This window comes from Acipenser ruthenus, chromosome 3 (genome assembly GCF_902713425.1).
Source record: "Acipenser ruthenus chromosome 3, fAciRut3.2 maternal haplotype, whole genome shotgun sequence".
NCBI classification, from domain to species: Eukaryota; Metazoa; Chordata; class Actinopteri; order Acipenseriformes; family Acipenseridae; genus Acipenser; species Acipenser ruthenus.
Genome location: NC_081191.1, coordinates 50,574,915 through 50,594,367, shown reverse-complemented (window position 1 = coordinate 50,594,367; position 19,453 = coordinate 50,574,915). Strand labels below are relative to the sequence as shown.

Here is a 19,453-nt window from a genome sequence, read left to right as displayed (position 1 = left end):
AGCATTCAAAAGAGAAGCTAATTTAGGTGATATTTTAGTTCACAGTAAACATAAAAGAATAATTGACAAAATAGGTTCTACGAACATGTGCACTAGTAGATGTAAAGTGTGTAAATACATGGACAAAAGTAAAAATATAATTAAACATAAGAACACCACATATCCACTAAAAACTAATACCTACTGTAAAAATAGCAATGTTGTTTATGGAATAGCCTGTGAAAAATGTGATGAAATCAAATATGTTGGAGAGACTGGAACAACTTTATATAAAAGAATTCAGAACCACCTTTCATTAATTAGAAATAAAAAAATGAATGAACCAATAGTACAGCACTTCACCAGTCAGGGACACGACATAAATGATGTAAAGTTTGTAGTATTAGAACAGCTCAAATTAGACAATGCGACATATAGAAGAATAAAAGAAAGTAAATGGATAAATAGGCTGAACACGATTATGCCAGCGGGACTCAACAGAAAAGAATGAACTAATTAACTTCAATAAATATATAACGTTTAAATAAATAAACAAAATTTATTCAAAAGTTGTACATGCTGATGCGCTGGGGAGGCCAAATCTAGACTGATCCTCAGAGACAGCATTGCATGATATAATAAAAATAAAGTAAAAATGATGTCACAATATATAGAACACCATTACATCATGTAGGAATAAATCATGGATTTGAATGTAAACAATAACAAGTAGTTGTCATGCCGTCAAAAACCTATAAATACCTCCAATGTTTTGATTCAATAGTTTCATCTTACTTATATTTTTGGCTGCCAAAATAAACTTTTTGTTCACTCATCAACTGTAGTGCTCTGCACTTGATGGAAACTTGTTCAGTGTTCATTACTGTGCCATTTGTTCAAACATGTTCAAGAGGATGATGCAGTTTAATCAAGTGCTGGTAGTGGATATGGTATCATCTTTCTCTGGACATACAATTTAAAACCATCATTAGTTCAGAAATGTATTACTCTTAACCCTGTGAGTGACACTTTATAACATAGGATTAGTAATGAAGGACCGGGAACATTAATAACTTTAAAATACTTTGAATGCACATAGTCAGTTCTCAGTAATACGAATTTCAAGGGACCAGCAAAGAAATATATATTATCAGTAATTCATATTACCAAGAGTCTAAAGCCAAATGCATACTGTTAGTTTTTATTGAAGTTACAGTAACACGGAAATCAAATTTCAATTACAGAACAATTAAAAGTATTATACATTTAAAATAATTATGCATTGTGTTAAAAATGACAGTTGGAAGTGAACTTTTAAAAAGTATACATTGCAATGAACTTCACACAATCTGCATGTCCTATTCTGATCAGTGGCATTTTTACCCAGTAAAGGCATCCTCAACATTAGGTACTGAACAAATCAGAAATGCTGACAACTTGCATCCACAGTTTGCTGTTCATTGGCCTGTATTGTTGTATCCTGCTTTTTCAGAACGGTTGAGAGTGTTTGCGGTAATGTTGAAATCTGCAGAAACATCTTTCTTTTTCTGTATGGTGGTGCATTATGCACTGCTTTCAGCGCCTCCAGCTTTTCTTCCCTAGGGGGGCTCCAAAATAATTTGCACTAACAGGAAGTTTGTGTTATAAGAAGTAATTTACAAAAACGAATGCTAAATTTGGCCAGGACCATGTAGAAAGTTCGTACTGTCAGGAAATTAGTCTAATCCGAGTTTATTTTAACGAGAATTGATTGTATACGGTTCTTTGTCTGAATGCTTTAATGTTTGACTTGAGAAATGACAAGGGGCACTGTGTAAACAGTACAGAGTACATTCAAAGCATATTGATAGTACAGTAATAGGAACAGGAAATACACTTCTGAATCTGTAAGAAATTGCAGCTAAATGTCCCATTAAGTTAGAAATGCCTACAATTGTAACAATTTTTATAGAGTAATTATTTTATTTTTTTTAAACCATTGATGTATGTATTTCCTTGTGAAGGTTTGGATTCTGATCTTACAACTCTAGTGGTATGGCTAAGCAAGAACAGATCAATTCGACATTTAGCACTGGGAAAAAACTTCAACAACATCAAATCCAAGTAAGTCAATTCTTTATTATTTTTTTTCAGTTATTTTGTTACACTCAACAAAAATCTTAAAGAAGTTGTTCAATGTTCTAATATTATCACTATTTGTATTTTTCAGAAATCTGGCCCGTGTTCTGGACAGTTTGGTGCACATGATTCAGGATGAGGAGTCGGTGAGTTCATGCATTACTAGAAAAAATGCTTGCATGGTCCTTTTTGTGTGTCATATTCAAGTAACATACAGTATAAATTCAAAAACACACAATCATAAATTATAAGATAAAACTTATCAAAGTCCAAGTAATAGACAAACGTATCAGGTAGTGCCTGATTAAGGCACTAACTGTAATGTTAGTCTGCTTTAGTCAACCTACAGTATACCTGTAATCACCTACAGTGCAAGGGAGATTGTGCCTCATTAAAAGATCAGCTGTGATTGTTTTATTCTTCCCGTGGATGAAATTAAATATGTACCTGCATGGACCTCTGAAATACATTTCCCATCCTCCTCCTGCTCACTGGTAAATCTATCTCAGTTACATATGTGAGCACAAGGATAACCATCCTCCTCCTGCTCACTGGTAAATCTATCTCAGTTACATATGTGAGCATAAGGATAATGGGAAATGTAGTTCTGAGAGGTCCATGCGGGTATATGTGAAGCCATCTTGAGGCAGGGAATGCAATTTAAAAGTTTAAAAAGTTGTCAATGTAAAAAATTAAAACAATACACACACCTTATGTAAACAGTTGTAGCAACACATGGGAACACAATAAAATAAAAAGGTCCTTATGTACCCTTGTGACAAAGTGGCTGAGTGGGAGCAGGTGCAGGAGTGATGCAGTGCGTGAAAGAAGCAGACAGAGATAATTGTAATCCGGTTTGGAAATGTTTTATTTAGGAGATTTCAGGTCTGGCGACCAAACAATAATTCCCTGGCAATACACACCAATGTGTACAGCACGGGGTATATAACAAGAACAGACAGTCCCAAATAATAAACAATATCCGCCCCACAATAATACAGACACGGTCACCAGTCCTGGGTACATGCAGTAGTGCTCGTGGTGGGTGATACAAGTTTATATTTGTGACACTTGTGCAGTGTTGTCCAGTTTAGTGCTGGTCCTTGGCGACAGCTCCGGAACTGTGTTAGCTGTCTAGTAACGTACAAGACAAGAAAATTACAAACAAACAAAACACAACACTCACGATTTCAGTTCCTGTATTACTTTCACTGTCCTCCTCATTTCTACTCACATTAAACCAAAGTGAAGGAACAGATTACAATTCTCCGTCCTCTTTTATGCTGTCACACATGACCCCTTGGTAAACGAGTGCAAATGCCTCTCCAATCTGCGGCAGTCACGTCGTTTCCCTTCCAGGTCAATGCATTATTGCAACAGAGCCTCACCCCCTTCCTGGCTGGCCGACTTCCCTTGAACCCTGAGAAAGAACTGTCAGACCAGCCCGTCCAAGGAACTCTGTTCTCGCTACTTAGCACCTTCACAGGTTGGGAGGGTGATTTATAACCAAGATTCACTGTATTTCTGTCACAACCCTTTAAGATACTGAATGACAGTTGTCATGAAGCCGTGTTGCCAGGTTGCCTGTTGTCAGTGAAAATGAGTTCAAATAAATTCAGTAGGAGAACCCAGCAGTAACCTGCAACAGAGGAAAAACAACAATCACTTATTTGAAAAAAAAAAAACTAGTCATTTGCAAAATTAGGCTAGAAAAACTTCAGATATTTTATGTAAAAAAAGTAAAATAAAATGCAACATTTTTGCTGGAATTGGAAAACAGATTTGGGACAAGAAATTAGAAACCTGTAGCGGTTGGAGCAGTTCATGAATGCGTGCAAAGTCAGTTTCAGAAACTGCACTTTCAAATCCCAATCTCTTATAAATACACATAAGACGATTTCTAAAATGTGTTTTATTCATCATAAGGTTTCTCAAGTCAGGTGATTGTGACACAGATAAATATTGAAACACAAAAAATATATGATAAATATCAACAAGATGTGTCAAAGTGGCATTGCTTGTGTAAAAACAACAACGTAACAGTTACTTTCTAGCTATGAAATTATATCAGTGATCTATACACTGGCAAGACAGTGAGTGAAGCCCTGGTTAGAACTGTGTAACCAAAGCAACAAACACATTTATCTTATTATTATTATTATTATTATTATTATTATTTATTTCTTAGCAGACGCCCTTATCCAGGGCGACTTACAATTGGTACAAGATATCACATTATACATATATCACATTATTTTTACATACAATTACCCATTTATACAGTTGGGTTTTTACTGGAGCAATCTAGGTAAAGTACCTTGCTCAAGGGTACAACAGCAGTGTCCCCCACTGGGGATTGAACCCACAACCCTCCGGTCAAGAGTCCAGAGCCCTAACCACTACTCCACACTGCTGCCACTCTTCTTGTATTCCCTTCATCATTATATTAACAGTATCAGTGCTTTTCTTATATAGTGCTTGCTTCAACAGCATTGTCTTTGCATACAATTATAATGTACTCTACTTGTGGAGGTTGTCCTGAGCAACTGAAATTGTTAGTGGGAATTTGAATACAGAAGCGGTTAGCCAAACCAAACACGGGCAGCACAACGTGATAGTGCTGCACAGTAGTAATGGTATTTTGTATTTGAACAGGTTTGTCCATTCCAATTAGGCCTTACTCCCAATATAGGGCTGAAAGTATTTTATATGATGGGTGTGTGTAGATGGATTTATCCAAAGCTCGTCAAGTGTCATTCACTAGAAGTTACATCACTTTGCAATTCATAGCACCTATTGCCTCAACCAGGAATTGAACATGCAACCTATAATTTTACATGATTATCCGACATATCTCTTGCAGTAAAACTCCCAGTATCAAAGAGATTGAGGCAATGTCAGGAGTCAGAGCTTTAATATTCCCCAGCACTCTTCTGTTCAGAGTGGCACTAAACTGGTAAGAGGTTTACAGCTGCTGGCCTACATGAATAGTACATAGAGCCATGACTGTGTGGGGAAAATCACGTTAATTTGTTTGATAAACAATTTAAACAATTAATTTGACTAATCAAATAGTTTAAATTTCAGTGTGTTAATTAACCTGAGTGGATTCTATATGACCATTACCATATTAGATCACCGACTAAATAAAGACAATCTATTAGTTATCCATTAAATAACCTGAATATTCATTCATGTTAATTAAGACCTCATCATAATAATTATTTAATGATGTGTATAAGATCGAGGAATTACAATGAACACAAAAAACACTCTCAACCACAGATTTAAAATATGTAGCCGTTTATAATATGATACCAATGGTACCGATAGGAAAAACTTAGAAAATCATTGTGAGGTAGCAGTTCAACATACACTCCAATTTCATTCCAACACAGTACATTAACTCTTCTGTATAAATCAGTCTAGGCTGCGCAGATTATTCAGCATGTGATGACATCACTCTGCTGACAGTTCCCTAGCTTAGCTACACAGTCAGCTCATCTGCATCTATTGCTTACATGCAAACTATCCCATGTTCAAATACAATTTCTTAGTAACAGGTCACAGATAATGCTGGACTACAATTGTTCAATAACAATTACACAGGTATACTTTCAAATAAGCATGTCATAGTCGAGCAGCTTATAGTTAGTTTTACAAGGTTCAAACTCTGAGGTTTTTCATATGCGCATAAATTACTATTTATCAACTTTATCTGTTTGCAACTACAATTAATTACTCTAGTTCCACAAGGGAAAGGTACTGAAATTATACCCCTCGAAGTAGTGTAGACCCAAGAGTCTGCAGAAGAAGTCTTCAGTTGTCGTTTACTTATTCACTTTTGTTGCAACAAATCTTCAAACCCAAGTTGGGCCTCAGCACACTTCCAGTGTGTTCCTTCTATCTTCAAACTCAAGTGGGGGTTTAGCACACTGCCAGTGTGTTTCTTCTTTCTTTGAATGCTTCACCCTGAAGGCCGACACAGTCTCTCAGTATGCTGTGGTTTTACAAGTGGAAACAGAGTCTTGTTTCAAAACTGGGAATGGTACTTCTTTTTGATGCGTAGATAAACTAACTTGCAGACGTCTCTTTCCTTTCAGCAGGAGTCCTAAAACTGAACTTTCTTTGAAGTTTGTTTATTGCAGGTACAGAATCTTCTTGCAGTCCAGAAGTATAAAGCTTCACGCTAACTCCCTTAAGGCTCAAAAACCAATTCAAATTCTGCTTGCAAGTTACCATTTTATATAGGATTTTCAAAGAAAGACCTATCCATTACCCTTTAACTGTCTTCCATTGTGTTGGACAATGGATTGCCTCATCCTGCCTGGGATGAATACATTGTCTAATTGTCCTTATTTCTGCTGTCTCCAGCTTCCTTTTTTTCCTTAAATCCTTGTTGGATGCTTTGCTCTATTTGCGATCATGTAGAGGACCATTTGTGATGGGTTCAATTAAAGTCCACTGGGCAAAGTGCTCACTACTCCCTCCTTTGTGCTGTGTGCATGAAAATTGTTTCTGTCAAAAGTTCAGCACTCTCTCCTGTTGCTGGCTACACAAAAATGTATTCCAGATATACCCTTATATCAAAAAGTTATTAATTCAAGGCAATTGTTCTTACAACTGTCACATCAGTTATAGCTGGAAAACCTTTTTTTCACAGACATAATATAAAAACGAATTAGGTTTTTGGTGTTTGAGGAATTGCATTGTATTCGCTTATGCCATAATCACATTTCCCTGTGTGTGTGGATACAAGCAAATCATCGATTTAATTATTCTATTAAATTGGGCTTCAAACATTGTGCATGTTTTGATATACTCTTAGGACATATATATGTATTAGGGGTGGTGTGGTGGAGTGTCCCGCCCCTTTGTTTATTGTTTATTTATATTATGATTTGTATATGTTTATATTACAGCGAAGCGCCGCATATTTGTTATTGTTTTGATTATTAAACCTTGTGAGGATGCGTGACTGATCAGCTACTGATTATTTAACTAGCTGACAGTCACGCATCCTTACTAAACTCGTGCAGACTATGGCCGAGGGGTAATAAGATAATTAACAGCTAGTTAACCCCTCGGCCAGAATATAAAAGCCTGAAGCTATCTCAAGGTGGAGTGTACAGAGGAGAGTACGGGAGAGCGAGCAAGGTGGAAGAGATTTAAGACCTAAAACAACTGCTAAGCGCGCTGGTTTTACCCCAGCACGATACTTATTTGTTTATTTCTATTTGTTTGGCCAACGTGCCCTTTTGTTTGTTTAGTGTGTTGTTTGTTTAAATCTTTTTTTTGATTTATTTAATAAAACACTGAGCGCCATTGCGTTCAGTTTCACCCGCCATTCCTTGCCTTTGTGTACTTCCTGGTCCGTGATGTCACCACCCACACGCCACTCAACAGCTCGGTCACAGGTGGGCATCGATATTGATAATATCGAGTCTTCCAAAACACAGAAAAACATAATAACACAATTGCAATATCAAACATATATAAAGTACATATATAGATGTTAACAGATATTTACATATGAAAATCAATAACTTACTTTAACTTAGTGGTGTTTTGTTTGACAATATCCATGGAGAAAAACAAAGTCTTGTTATATTGTTTTACTAATCCATGATCTGCCACCTCAAAACGGAAATATTCCTATGCTTTACTTCGCACAAGACTTTCTAGCCAATCCCGAAGTAATTGAATCTTCAGCTGCCCTGCATGTAAATGCTGACTCACAACACCTCTAAAAGTATTATTTTGAGATGTGTTTTGATGTTTTAATACCGAAAGTTCACAAAATATAGATATTGGTGCCCATCCATATATATATATATACAGTGCCTTGCGAAAGTATTCGGCCCCCTTGAACTTTGCGACCTTTTGCCACATTTCAGGCTTCAAACATAAAGATATGAAACTGTAATTTTTTGTGAAGAATCAACAACAACTGGGACACAATCATGAAGTGGAACGAAATTTATTGGATATTTCAAACTTTTTTAACAAATAAAAAACTGAAAAATTGGGCGTGCAAAATTATTCAGCCCCCTTAAGTTAATACTTTGTAGCGCCACCTTTTGCTGCGATTACAGCTGTAAGTCGCTTGGGGTATGTCTCTATCAGTTTTGCACATCGAGAGACTGAAATTTTTGCCCATTCCTCCTTGCAAAACAGCTTGAGCTCAGTGAGGTTGGATGGAGAGCATTTGTGAACAGCAGTTTTCAGTTCTTTCCACAGATTCTCGATTGGATTCAGGTCTGGACTTTGACTTGGCCATTCTAACACCTGGATATGTTTATTTGTGAACCATTCCATTGTAGATTTTGCTTTATGTTTTGGATCATTGTCTTGTTGGAAGACAAATCTCCGTCCCAGTCTCAGGTCTTTTGCAGACTCCATCAGGTTTTCTTCCAGAATGGTCCTGTATTTGGCTCCATCCATCTTCCCATCAATTTTAACCATCTTCCCTGTCCCTGCTGAAGAAAAGCAGGCCCAAACCATGATGCTGCCACCACCATGTTTGACAGTGGGGATGGTGTGTTCAGGGTGATGAGCTGTGTTGCTTTTACGCCAAACATAACGTTTTGCATTGTTGCCAAAAAGTTCGATTTTGGTTTCATCTGACCAGAGCACCTTCTTCCACATGTTTGGTGTGTCTCCCAGGTGGCTTGTGGCAAACTGTAAACAACACTTTTTATGGATATCTTTAAGAAATGGCTTTCTTCTTGCCACTCTTCCATAAAGGCCAGATTTGTGCAGTATACGACTGATTGTTGTCCTATGGACAGAGTCTCCCACCTCAGCTGTAGATCTCTGCAGTTCATCCAGAGTGATCATGGGCCTCTTGGCTGCATCTCTGATCAGTCTTCTCCTTGTATGAGCTGAAAGTTTAGAGGGACGGCCAGGTCTTGGTAGATTTGCAGTGGTCTGATACTCCTTCCATTTCAATATTATCGCTTGCACAGTGCTCCTTGGGATGTTTAAAGCTTGGGAAATATTTTTGTATCCAAATCCGGCTTTAAACTTCTCCACAACAGTATCTTGGACCTGCCTGGTGTGTTCCTTGTTCTTCATGATGCTCTCTGCGCTTTAAATGGACCTCTGAGACTATCACAGTGCAGGTGCATTTATACGGAGACTTGATTACACACAGGTGGATTCTATTTATCATCATTAGTCATTTAGGTCAACATTGGATCATTCAGAGATCCTCACTGAACTTATGGAGAGAGTTTGCTGCACTGAAAGTAAAGGGGCTGAATAATTTTGCACGCCCAATTTTTCAGTTTTTTATTTGTTAAAAAAGTTTGAAATATCCAATAAATTTCGTTCCACTTCATGATTGTGTCCCACTTGTTGTTGATTCTTCACAAAAAATTACAGTTTCATATCTTTATGTTTGAAGCCTGAAATGTGGCAAAAGGTCACAAAGTTCAAGGGGGCCGAATACTTTCGCAAGGCACTGTGTGTATATATATATATATATATATATATATATATATATATATATATATATATATATATATATATATATATATATATATACACACAGTGCCTATAGAAAGTCTACATCCCTGGAGCTCCCAGGGGGCGGCGCTCAATTGGCCGAGCGTTGTCCGGGGGGAAGGAGGGTTAGGTCGGCCAGGGTGTCCTCGGCTCACCGCGCACCAGCGACCCCTGTAGTCTGGCCGGGTGCCTGCGGGCTTGCCTGTAAGCTGCCCAGAGCTGCGTTGTCCTCCGACGCTGTAGCTCTGAGGCGGCTGCACGGTGAGTCTGCAGAGTGTAAAGAAGCGGGCAGCTGACGACACACGCTTCGGAGGACAGCGTGTGTTAATCTTCGCCCCTCCCGAGTCAGTGCAGGGGTGGTAGCAGTGAGCTGAGCCTAAAAATAATTGGGCATTTCAAATTGGGGAGAAAATAATAAAAAAAAAACTAATTGGCAACTTTTTTCACATTTTGTTGTGTCAATGCATTTAAATGAGGATTTGTTTCCACTTATCTACACGCCATACTCCACACTGTTAAGGGGAAAAAAGTTTTTTATTGAAAAAAATATATATATTAAAAATACAAAACTGAAAGATCATAATTGGATAAGTCTCCACCCCCCAAGTTAATACTTGGTGGAAGCACCTTTGGCAGCAATCACACCTGTGAGTCTGTTGGGACAGGTCTCTACCAACTTTGCACACCTAGATTTGGCAATATTTGACCATTCTTCTTTACAAAACTGTTCAAGCTCTGTCATGTTCCTTGGGGAGTGTTGATGGACAGCAATCTTCAAGTCATGCCACAAATTTTCGATTGGATTTAGGTCGGGACTCTGACTGGGCCACTCAAGGACATTTACCTTTTTGTTCCTTAGCCACTCCAGTGTAGCTTTGGCTGTGTGCTTTGGGTCATTGTCATGCTGAAACGTGAACTTCCATCCCAGCTTCAGCTTTCTTGCAGAGGGCAGCAGGTTTTCCTCAAGGACTTCTCTGTACTTTGCTCCATTCATTTTCCCTTCTATCCTGACAAGTGCCCCAGTCCCTGCCGATGAGAAACATCCCCGTAACATGATGCTGCCACCACCATGCTTCACAGTAGGGATGGTGTTCTTTGGGTGATGCGCTGTGTTGGGTGAGGGTCTGGAGGTAGCTGGGTGCAGTCTGGTCAAGGCATCTGTAGGCTAGTGCATGAGTCTTGAACTGGATGCGAGCGGTGATCGGGAGCCAGTGGAGTGAGCGGAGTAGTGGAGTTGCGTGGGAGAAGCGAGGCAGAGAGAACACCAGGTGGGCAGAGGAGTTCTGGATGAGCTGGAGCGGACAGGTGGCGGACGCAGGGAGGCCAGCCAGGAGGGAGTTGCAGTAGTCTAGGTGGGAGAGTACTAAGGCCTGGACCAGGAGCTGGGTGGCGTAGTTACACACACACACACAGTGCCTTGCAAAAGTATTCAGACCCCTGACCAATTCTCTCATATTACTGAATTACAAATGGTACATTGAAATTTCGTTCTGTTTGATATTTTATTTTAAAACACTGAAACTCAAAATCAATTATTGTAAGGTGACATTGGTTTTATGTTGGGAAATATTTTTAAGAAAAATAAAAAAAACTGAAATATCTTGCTTGCATAAGTATTCAACCCCCCACACAGCTTTAAGTCTTTTGGGGTAAGTATGTACCAGCTTTGCACACAGTGTCGGAGTGATTTTGGCCCATTCTTCTTGGCAGATTTGCTCCAGGTTGTTCAGGTTGGTTGGACAACACTTGTGGACCGCAATTTTCAAATAGTGCCACAGATTCTCAATGGGATTGAGATTAGGACTTTGACTGGGCCACTGTAGGACATTCACCTTTTTGTTCTTGAGCCACTCCAATGTTGCTTTGGCCTTGTGCTTGGGATCATTGTCCTGCTGAAAGGTGAATTTCCTCCCAAGCGTCAGTTTTTTAGCGGACTGAAGCAGGTTCTCTTGCAGTATTTCCCTGTATTTTGCTCCATCCATTCTTCCTTCAATTTTAACAAGATGCCCAGTCCCTGCTGATGAGAAGTATCCCCACAGCATGATGCTGCCACCACCATACTTCACTGTAGGGATGGTGTGTCTTGAGGCATGGGCAGTGTTAGGTTTGCGCCACACATAGCGCTTTGAGTTTTGGCCAAAAAGCTCTATCTTGGTCTCATCTGACCACAAAACCTTTTCCCACATCGCAGCTGGGTCACTCTCATGCTTTCTGGCAAACTCCAGACATGCTTTCAGATGGTACTTTTTGAGTTACTACTTCTTTCTTGCCACCCTCCCATACAGGCCAGGGTTATGCAGAGCTCTTGATATGGTTGACTGGTGCACCATTACTCCACTCCCAGCCACTGAACTCTGTAGCTCCATCAAAGTGATTGTTGGCCTCTCTGTGGCTTCTCTCACAAGTCTCCTTCTTGTTTGAGCGCTGAGTTTTGAGGGACGGCCTTTTCTTGGCAGTGCCTGGGTGGTGTGATGCAGCTTCCACTTCCTGATTATTGATCCAACTGTGCTCACTGGGATATCCAAACACTTGGATATTATGTTGTACCCTTTCCCTAATCTATGCATTTGTATTACTTTATCTCTAACTTCTGTAGAATGCTCTTTGGTCTTCATTTTCCTTCAGATTCACAGCCTGACCAATGATCCTTCAACAGTGGGGTTTTTATCCAGAAAATGTGACAGCAACTTTAATTGGTTCACAGGTGGAGGCCAATGGTAAGGTAATTGTGTCCTCGTTTGGGCAATTTCTTTCATCGGTATAAACTGGGCTTCCACAGCACAGGGTTGAATACTTATGCAAGCAAGATATTTCAGTTTTTTATTTTTCTTAAAAAGATTTCCCAACATAAAACCAATGTCACCTTACAGTAATTGATTTTGAGTTTCAGTGTTTTAAAATAAAATATCAAACGGAACGAAATTTCAACATGTACCATTTGTAATTCAGTAATATGAGAGAATTGGTCAGGGGTCTGAATACTTTTGCAAGGCACTGTATATATATTGTGAAGAAAGAGCAGGGACGCCTTTAAGGAATGGCACCCCAGAAACCTCAGCACAAATTAGCGAGGCGGGGTTATTCAGTTTAAAAGGAAGCAGGGCAGAACACTTGGGGGTTGTGTGGTTGTGGGGAACACGTCCCGATTGTCCTGACTGCGTCAGCCTTTGGAGTTACCTGTATTGTTGTAAAGCTATAGTAAGTGCTCCTCATTTCAGTCGTAGTTATTTTCGTGAGTTTAGTTTAGCGCATTTTTCCTCTTGGTGAGGCAGCCTTTTGTTTTGGTGTGTTTGGTTTTGTTTCGCTATGACGATTCATTAAACGACTGTGTTTACTGCTGCCTGCGCCGTTGCTAGTAGGTGACCAGCGGGGCTAGTCTGGATACCTACGTGGCACAGTCACGGCGAATGATACTGTTCTACCAACTGTGTTATTTCTATGACCGGGACTGGTTAAGATGCTGTTTGGTTCTTAGCTGCAGGAGCAGCGACCTGTTCTACCAAGTGGATTACTTCTATGACCAGGACTGATTAAGACATTGTTTGGGTGTCTAGCTGCGGGAACAGCGATCTGCACATTGTTATGGGAAGTGATTATAAGACAAGAAACGGAAGCACAAGAGGAGGTATTGGATCATTGTTTATTACTGTTTAAAGGTGGCCTTTTAAAACAGTCACTGCAGTGGGAGTACAAGTGGTACGACATTCTGCTTAAGGGGATTCAGTATTCATCCGTGTTTGTTCTGGGACCTGGCTGTTGTAGGAAAGCTTCTAAATATCTTGGACTTCCCTTGTTCGTGTTCCAGGCTCACTCCTCCAGAGGGGGTCGTTGCTCTCTGTTTCTCTGTGTTCCAGGAGGTAATCAACCAAGGGAGTTCAACCTATACGTATCCGTGTTCCTGGCTAACTCCACCAGAGAGAGCCCACCTTTACTTACCTGTGTTCCTGGTTCACTCCACAAGAGGTAGTCTGCTTCTACGTGCCTGTGTTCCCAGCTCACTCCACCAGAGGGAGCCCCATCTCTACTTGCCGGTGTTCCTTGCTCACTCCACCAGAGGGAGCTTACTTTCTGCTTACCTGCGTTCCTGGCTCACTCCACCAGAGGGAGCCCAACTGCTCTTCACCTGTGTTCCTGGCTCACTCCACCAGAGGGAGCCCAACCTTGGCTTACCTGTGTTCCTGGCTCACTCCACCAGAGGGAGCCCAACGTCAATTTACAAGTGTTCCTGGCTCGCTCCACCAGAGGGAGCCCAACTTCAACTTTCCTGTGGTGCAGATTCGGGACTTTCTATCACTAGTGGTCTACCTAAATCGCAATTTCGCGGAAATCGTGAAATTGAGGGGTCACCGCGAAATTCATCTCTTAGGGGCCAATGCATACAAACAAGTACGGAGATGAAAAAAAAAAACTACTGCACAATGCGAGCGACGCAAACTACGTATCGTCCTTCTAGTTTTCAGCATTGGAGGTAAAACAGTAGAAATGGACGACAAAGGGAAAAAAGCTAAGTATATTTCGGCTGATGATCATTTCAAGATATTTCCCAAAGAAACTACATGCAGACTGAGGTAATTGTTTTGCATATCTTAATGTGTATTTGGAGAAAATACGATCGATCGCTATTTACAAGTGTTTACTTGAACACAGAATAACACATTAAACAAAAGGCTACTACAGAGGCTGCTGAACAGAACGTAAAACAAACAGCTTTCAGAAACCAAACTGGAAAGTCAGCCCAGACAAAAAGTATTCCTGTCTGCAAGTTAAATCAGTACTATAACGATCTAGCACAGCCACCTCTCTTCAACCTGCTACTTACTTTTTCACAGTTGGAATTTTAGACCCGAATAGTCACGTTTTCTTTGTTTTGACTCGGTACTAATAAAATCATTACCTTTATTAAAGTATGCCAGATGCCCTTGTGTAACCGAGTTTTGGGGTTGTTTCTAATCGATTTCCACATCTGTATAACTTGGCAAAGCTTTACCTTAACTTCCAACCAATTCAGTGGATGCAGAACGTGCAGTCTCAATGTATGGGCAAGTCAACTGCTGGGGGATGCTGCGTGCTTGCCTTTAACAAATGACAGCACTCTGTTTTAGTAAGGAAGCAAGTACCACTATTTTTAGGCTTCATAGTGTTCTGAAATACTGTCTACTTAGGTTTATTTAATGTTTAAACAGGTCCGCGAAATGTCCGCGAAATCCTAATTTTATTCCGCAACATACCCGTGAAAAATACGTAAATTTACCACGATTTAAGTAGACCCCACTATCACAGTCTGGTCATCTCAAAGTAGCATAGAGGGGAAAAGAAGTGAAGTAGTAAGTCGTAATAAAAGTGTTTACTTGAATACATAACGGGGAAGAAAATACCGGTGTCCAGTAACGCCACACTACCAATCTTTATATATATATATATATATATATATATATATATATATATATATATATATAAAATACAAAATACAGGCTTTTTGCATCCTGAGCCATTCTAAAAAAAAAAAAAGCATAATACCACAGTAGTGACGTCAAAAAGTGACAATTCCTCTCGATGAAAATATACTTGACCTTTGAGCCATTGGACTCCTTGAGATCATCACTTTCAATTCAAACACAAAATGTCTCGTTTTCAATCACTCGACAACACCCACAGTACAGAAATGTTCATTAATGGTCAACAAGAGAAACTGGAGAAACAGATGAACCTCGTCTTCTTTAATATCACAAGGGTATCCATGTATTATAAAAAATAATAGATGGGCCTCTTCAGTGAGTTACAGGAAAACAATTCCATCTTGGGTTTCTGTGACAGTTTATAAATGACTCGACCTTCGGTCTTGTAATTTAGGATGTCACAGAAACCCTAGATTTAATTATCTTCCTGTAACTCACTGAAGCCCATCTATTATTCTCTCTCTCTCCCTCTCTCTCTCTGTCTCTGAATTGTATGTATGCAGTGCACGAGATAAGGTTTTGGGTCTGGGAGTAACTTACCCTCTAATTTTTACACAGTAAAATGTATTTTCAAGGGGTAAAATGCAACAATACATTGAAGTCATGAGTAATCTCAACTACTATACCAACGCGTCCTCATGTGTCATTTGTTGAGGCGTGGGCATCTGAGACATGGCATACAGATTGCATTGGGAAACGACATCAAGTTTTTCCAAAAGCTCAATTGGCTAAACAGCAAGACGTTCTTAAAAAATCACTGTCTCACTGTCACTGTCTCAGAGAACGAGATGAATGTGTCTGTAAAAGTAAATATATAATATGTTTGTGTAAAAGATTTAAAGATAAATACTTGATCTGAAAATCAAATGAACTGAAGTATGATCTCGTAAATGTGTGATTTTATTACAAACTTAACACAAACAATTGGAATTGAGATGTAAAATTTGTGTTTTGCAAAACTTGTTTTGCAAACTGTTTTTTTTTTTTATGCCAGTGAAAACTGAAAAATAACAACACAGAAGGAGACCATGGACAATGATTGACTTGAGGAGGGAAAGGGGGTGGGAGAACCTAGTGTCAGAATTTTTATTTATTTATTTTTTTTATATATATATATATATATATATATATATATATATATATATATATATATATATATATATATATATATATATATACACACTGTATGCTCTGGACACACTCTTAAATTCAGGGGAGACGTTTAAGGAGGACAGAGATGTTTTAAACTCCTGTAAGTGGTTTGGTTGCAGGTCACTTTGGATCCCTGCTAATAGGCAGCCCGGGGCGCTTCCAGTGCCTTTACAGGTTTAACAGCATTAGTACCTCAATACAGTAATACAGGTATGGTTATCATATGCTTAGCCATCAGGCTATAAAATGCAAAAAGCTAAAGAGCCCACCGCTACGTTCTAGAACATTCAATACATCACTCTCAACAGCTAAAATATAAATCATAAGAACATAAGAACATTTACAAACGAGAGGAGGCCATTCGGACCATCTTGCTCGTTTGGTTGTTAGTAGCTTATTGATCCCAGAATCTCATCAAGCAGTTTCTTGAAGGATCCCAGGGTGTCAGCTTCAACAACATACCTTATATATACCTTATAGCAATGCATCCAATATAAAAGAGATATTAAATTCAAATATATGCTTACCTTCCAGTATATGGAAGTGTACTGTGTGATATATATCTAAAAATAAGAACTGTCTTCAAAAGGCAGAGACTTGTGAATACGACCAAACAGCAATCAGTTTTTCAGAGATCCCCAGAGCATGGACTACACAACTTGTAGTTAGCAAGTCGCACGATATTTGACTGGGGTTTTACCTTGGTTTTTTTTTATAGGATTTTCCCTCCATTGAATACAGGAGTCCCAATTAAATCTGATCATCAGTCTGCTTTGATAGTTCCCATCTTTGAGTTAATGATACTTTCTAGAAGGATCTGGACAACTCTTTTTAAAACTAATTGGATATAACTTCTTTCCAAAAATATTGGAACATGATTTGGCTCTCTTTTTCCTAACCCCTCCTTTCTCTAAAAAGTCAGGTGAAACAAAGTTCACAGGATCCGTGCTACAATATAATGCAATACAATACAACTTTATATGTGTATTAAAAGAGATGTTGTTTTATATATTTAACATCGCCTTTCTGTGTGATTTATATTAACCTGAGCCTAATATATTCCTTCTGAGTAACATATCTCATCACCTTTTCAGTTTTGTTTACTTTCATATACAGATATGTTAACAAAATATAGAATGAAAAGACTGTAGGGGTTTATGATAAGCCTTTGAATAAGCATACAGTGGTTAGTTCAGTTACTTCCATTTAAATTTAAGCTATATATAAAAACCTGTTAAATATAATAACCTTATATTAACTTGTACCATGCTTAGACTAAAACAGACCTCTCTTTGTTTCTAAAAGTTGCCTGCACAAGCAGGTTTCCACACACCTTGTTTACTTGCCAAGACTAGTGTTTTTAATTAATATGAAACTCCACTGTAAGCACTTTTCCAAATTCACCACATGAAGTTATTTTTGGCTTGCAGACATTATCCCAATTAAAACCACTATCTATCTGATAAGGACTGATACTGTAGATGACTTTTCTATTTTAATCAAATGCTCATTTGGCTGCCAAGTGTTCATTAATTTCTATGATATCAGGAAGGGTTAATTTTGAAAGACCTTGGATTCAAAACTGCTGATGACCAGTGAATCTCACTTTTTTAAAAGCCAACACGAAATCCTGCTTTGAGGTGCCAAAGACCAAGCCTTATCTTTTGAAGGTCTAATGCCCTTCCAGAGGGAGAGTTCCTGCTGGTTCCGCCTCCACCGCAGTGGGAGGACTGTGGGAGGAACCCCTGCCGCCTTTGCAGCCAGAAGGGGAGGAGCCCCTGCCACCTTTGCAGCCAGAAGGGGAGGAGCCCCTGCCGCCTTTGCAGCCAGAAGGGGAGGAGCCCCTGCCGCCTTTGCAGCCAGAAGGGGAGGAACCCCTGCCGCCTTTGCAGCCAGAAGGGGAGGAGCCACTGCCAGCCTTTGCAGCCAGAAGGGGAGGAGCCACTGCCGCCTTTGCAGCCAGAAGGGGAGGAGCCCCTGCCGCCTTTGCAGCCAGAAGGGGAGGAGCCCCTGCCGCCTTTGCAGCCAGAAGGGGAGGAGCCCCTGCCGCCTTTGCAGCCAGAAGGGGAGGAGCCCCTGCCGCCTTTGCAGCCAGAAGGGGAGGAGCCCCTGCCGTCTTCGCAGCCAGAAAGGGAGGAGCACCTGCCGCCTTCGCAGCCAGAAGGGGAGGAGCCCCTGCCGCCTTCGCCAGGAGCAGAGCAGCAGGAGCTGCCTCTGCCTCCACCACCACCACCCGAGGGAGAGGAGCCGTAGCGGCCTCTCCCTTCAAGACAGGACAGACCAGGACAAGATGCTGGCGGTCCGCAGCTGCCCTTACATAGGCTGCTAAGCAGAGCAAGGGGGAAAACCGCCGGGTCACAGCGGCTGAGAAGAGGGCCAACCCCAGCACCACCGCTGGTCCTGGCTCCCCTCCTGCAATCGCCTCCCGAGGGTCCGCTGCCGCCGTCGCCTCTTGAGGGACCACCGCTGCCCTGTTGTGCATCGCCCGGGGATGCCAGCCTCGCCATCGCCCGGGGATGCCAGCCTCACCATCGCCCCCGGGGATGCCAGCCTCGCCATCGCCCGGGGATGCCAGCCTCGCCCCGCCCGAGGATGCCTGCCTCGCACACCCCGGGGATGCCTGCCTCGCATATTTCTCTTTTTTTTCTTTCTGCTGTCTGTGTTTTGGCTGGATATTTTTTCTCGGCTTAAACACAACTCCCCTTCTTTGTACAAAGCTTGATATTTGATGGTTAGTCTTTTTTTTGTTTTTTTATTTCTCAACAGTCTCTAACATCCCTATCCCTCGCAGACTCCAAACTGAAGAGTGACTTAACAATAGTTTTGAATGCCCTTGGCAGCAATACCTCGCTCACGAAAGTGGATATCAGTGGTAATGGAATGGGAGACATGGGGGCTAAGATGCTGGCCAAGGCACTGCAGATCAACACAAAGCTCAGGTAAGAAGACTTGACTGATCAAAGAGACACATTTTTGTGATTTCACAATGCCAGAAAAACAGAGTTCTTTGTGCCTGATTACTTAGGCATTGCTCATATAATTTCTTAATCCATAATATACTAAAAAGTGTTATCATTCGCCTAAGTGCTGTGTACCATGAAATGTTTAATTTAATTGCTTCTCCCTACAAGTTGTTTTGTGCTAATTTTATAGTGTTATAAATATTTTCTTCATCTCAGAACATGTACCTTTGTCTTTACAAATACTGTAGGGCACTCCATCTTTAATTTTGGACGGGT

General features: G+C 40.3%; 1 protein-coding gene across 5 annotated transcripts in view; it reads left to right on the top strand.

Moving 5' to 3' along the window:
• LOC117435749 (F-actin-uncapping protein LRRC16A) overlaps window positions 1-19,453 on the top strand; it is a 329,028-nt gene that overhangs the window by 205,282 nt on the left and 104,293 nt on the right. For all 5 annotated transcript variants that reach the window (XM_059013484.1, XM_059013491.1, XM_059013480.1 and 2 more), the window contains exons 19-21: window positions 1,983-2,082; window positions 2,189-2,243; window positions 18,981-19,153. In XM_059013484.1, coding sequence (XP_058869467.1) covers window positions 1,983-2,082; window positions 2,189-2,243; window positions 18,981-19,153 — 328 coding nt within the window. The remainder of the gene's footprint in view (window positions 1-1,982; window positions 2,083-2,188; window positions 2,244-18,980; window positions 19,154-19,453) is intronic.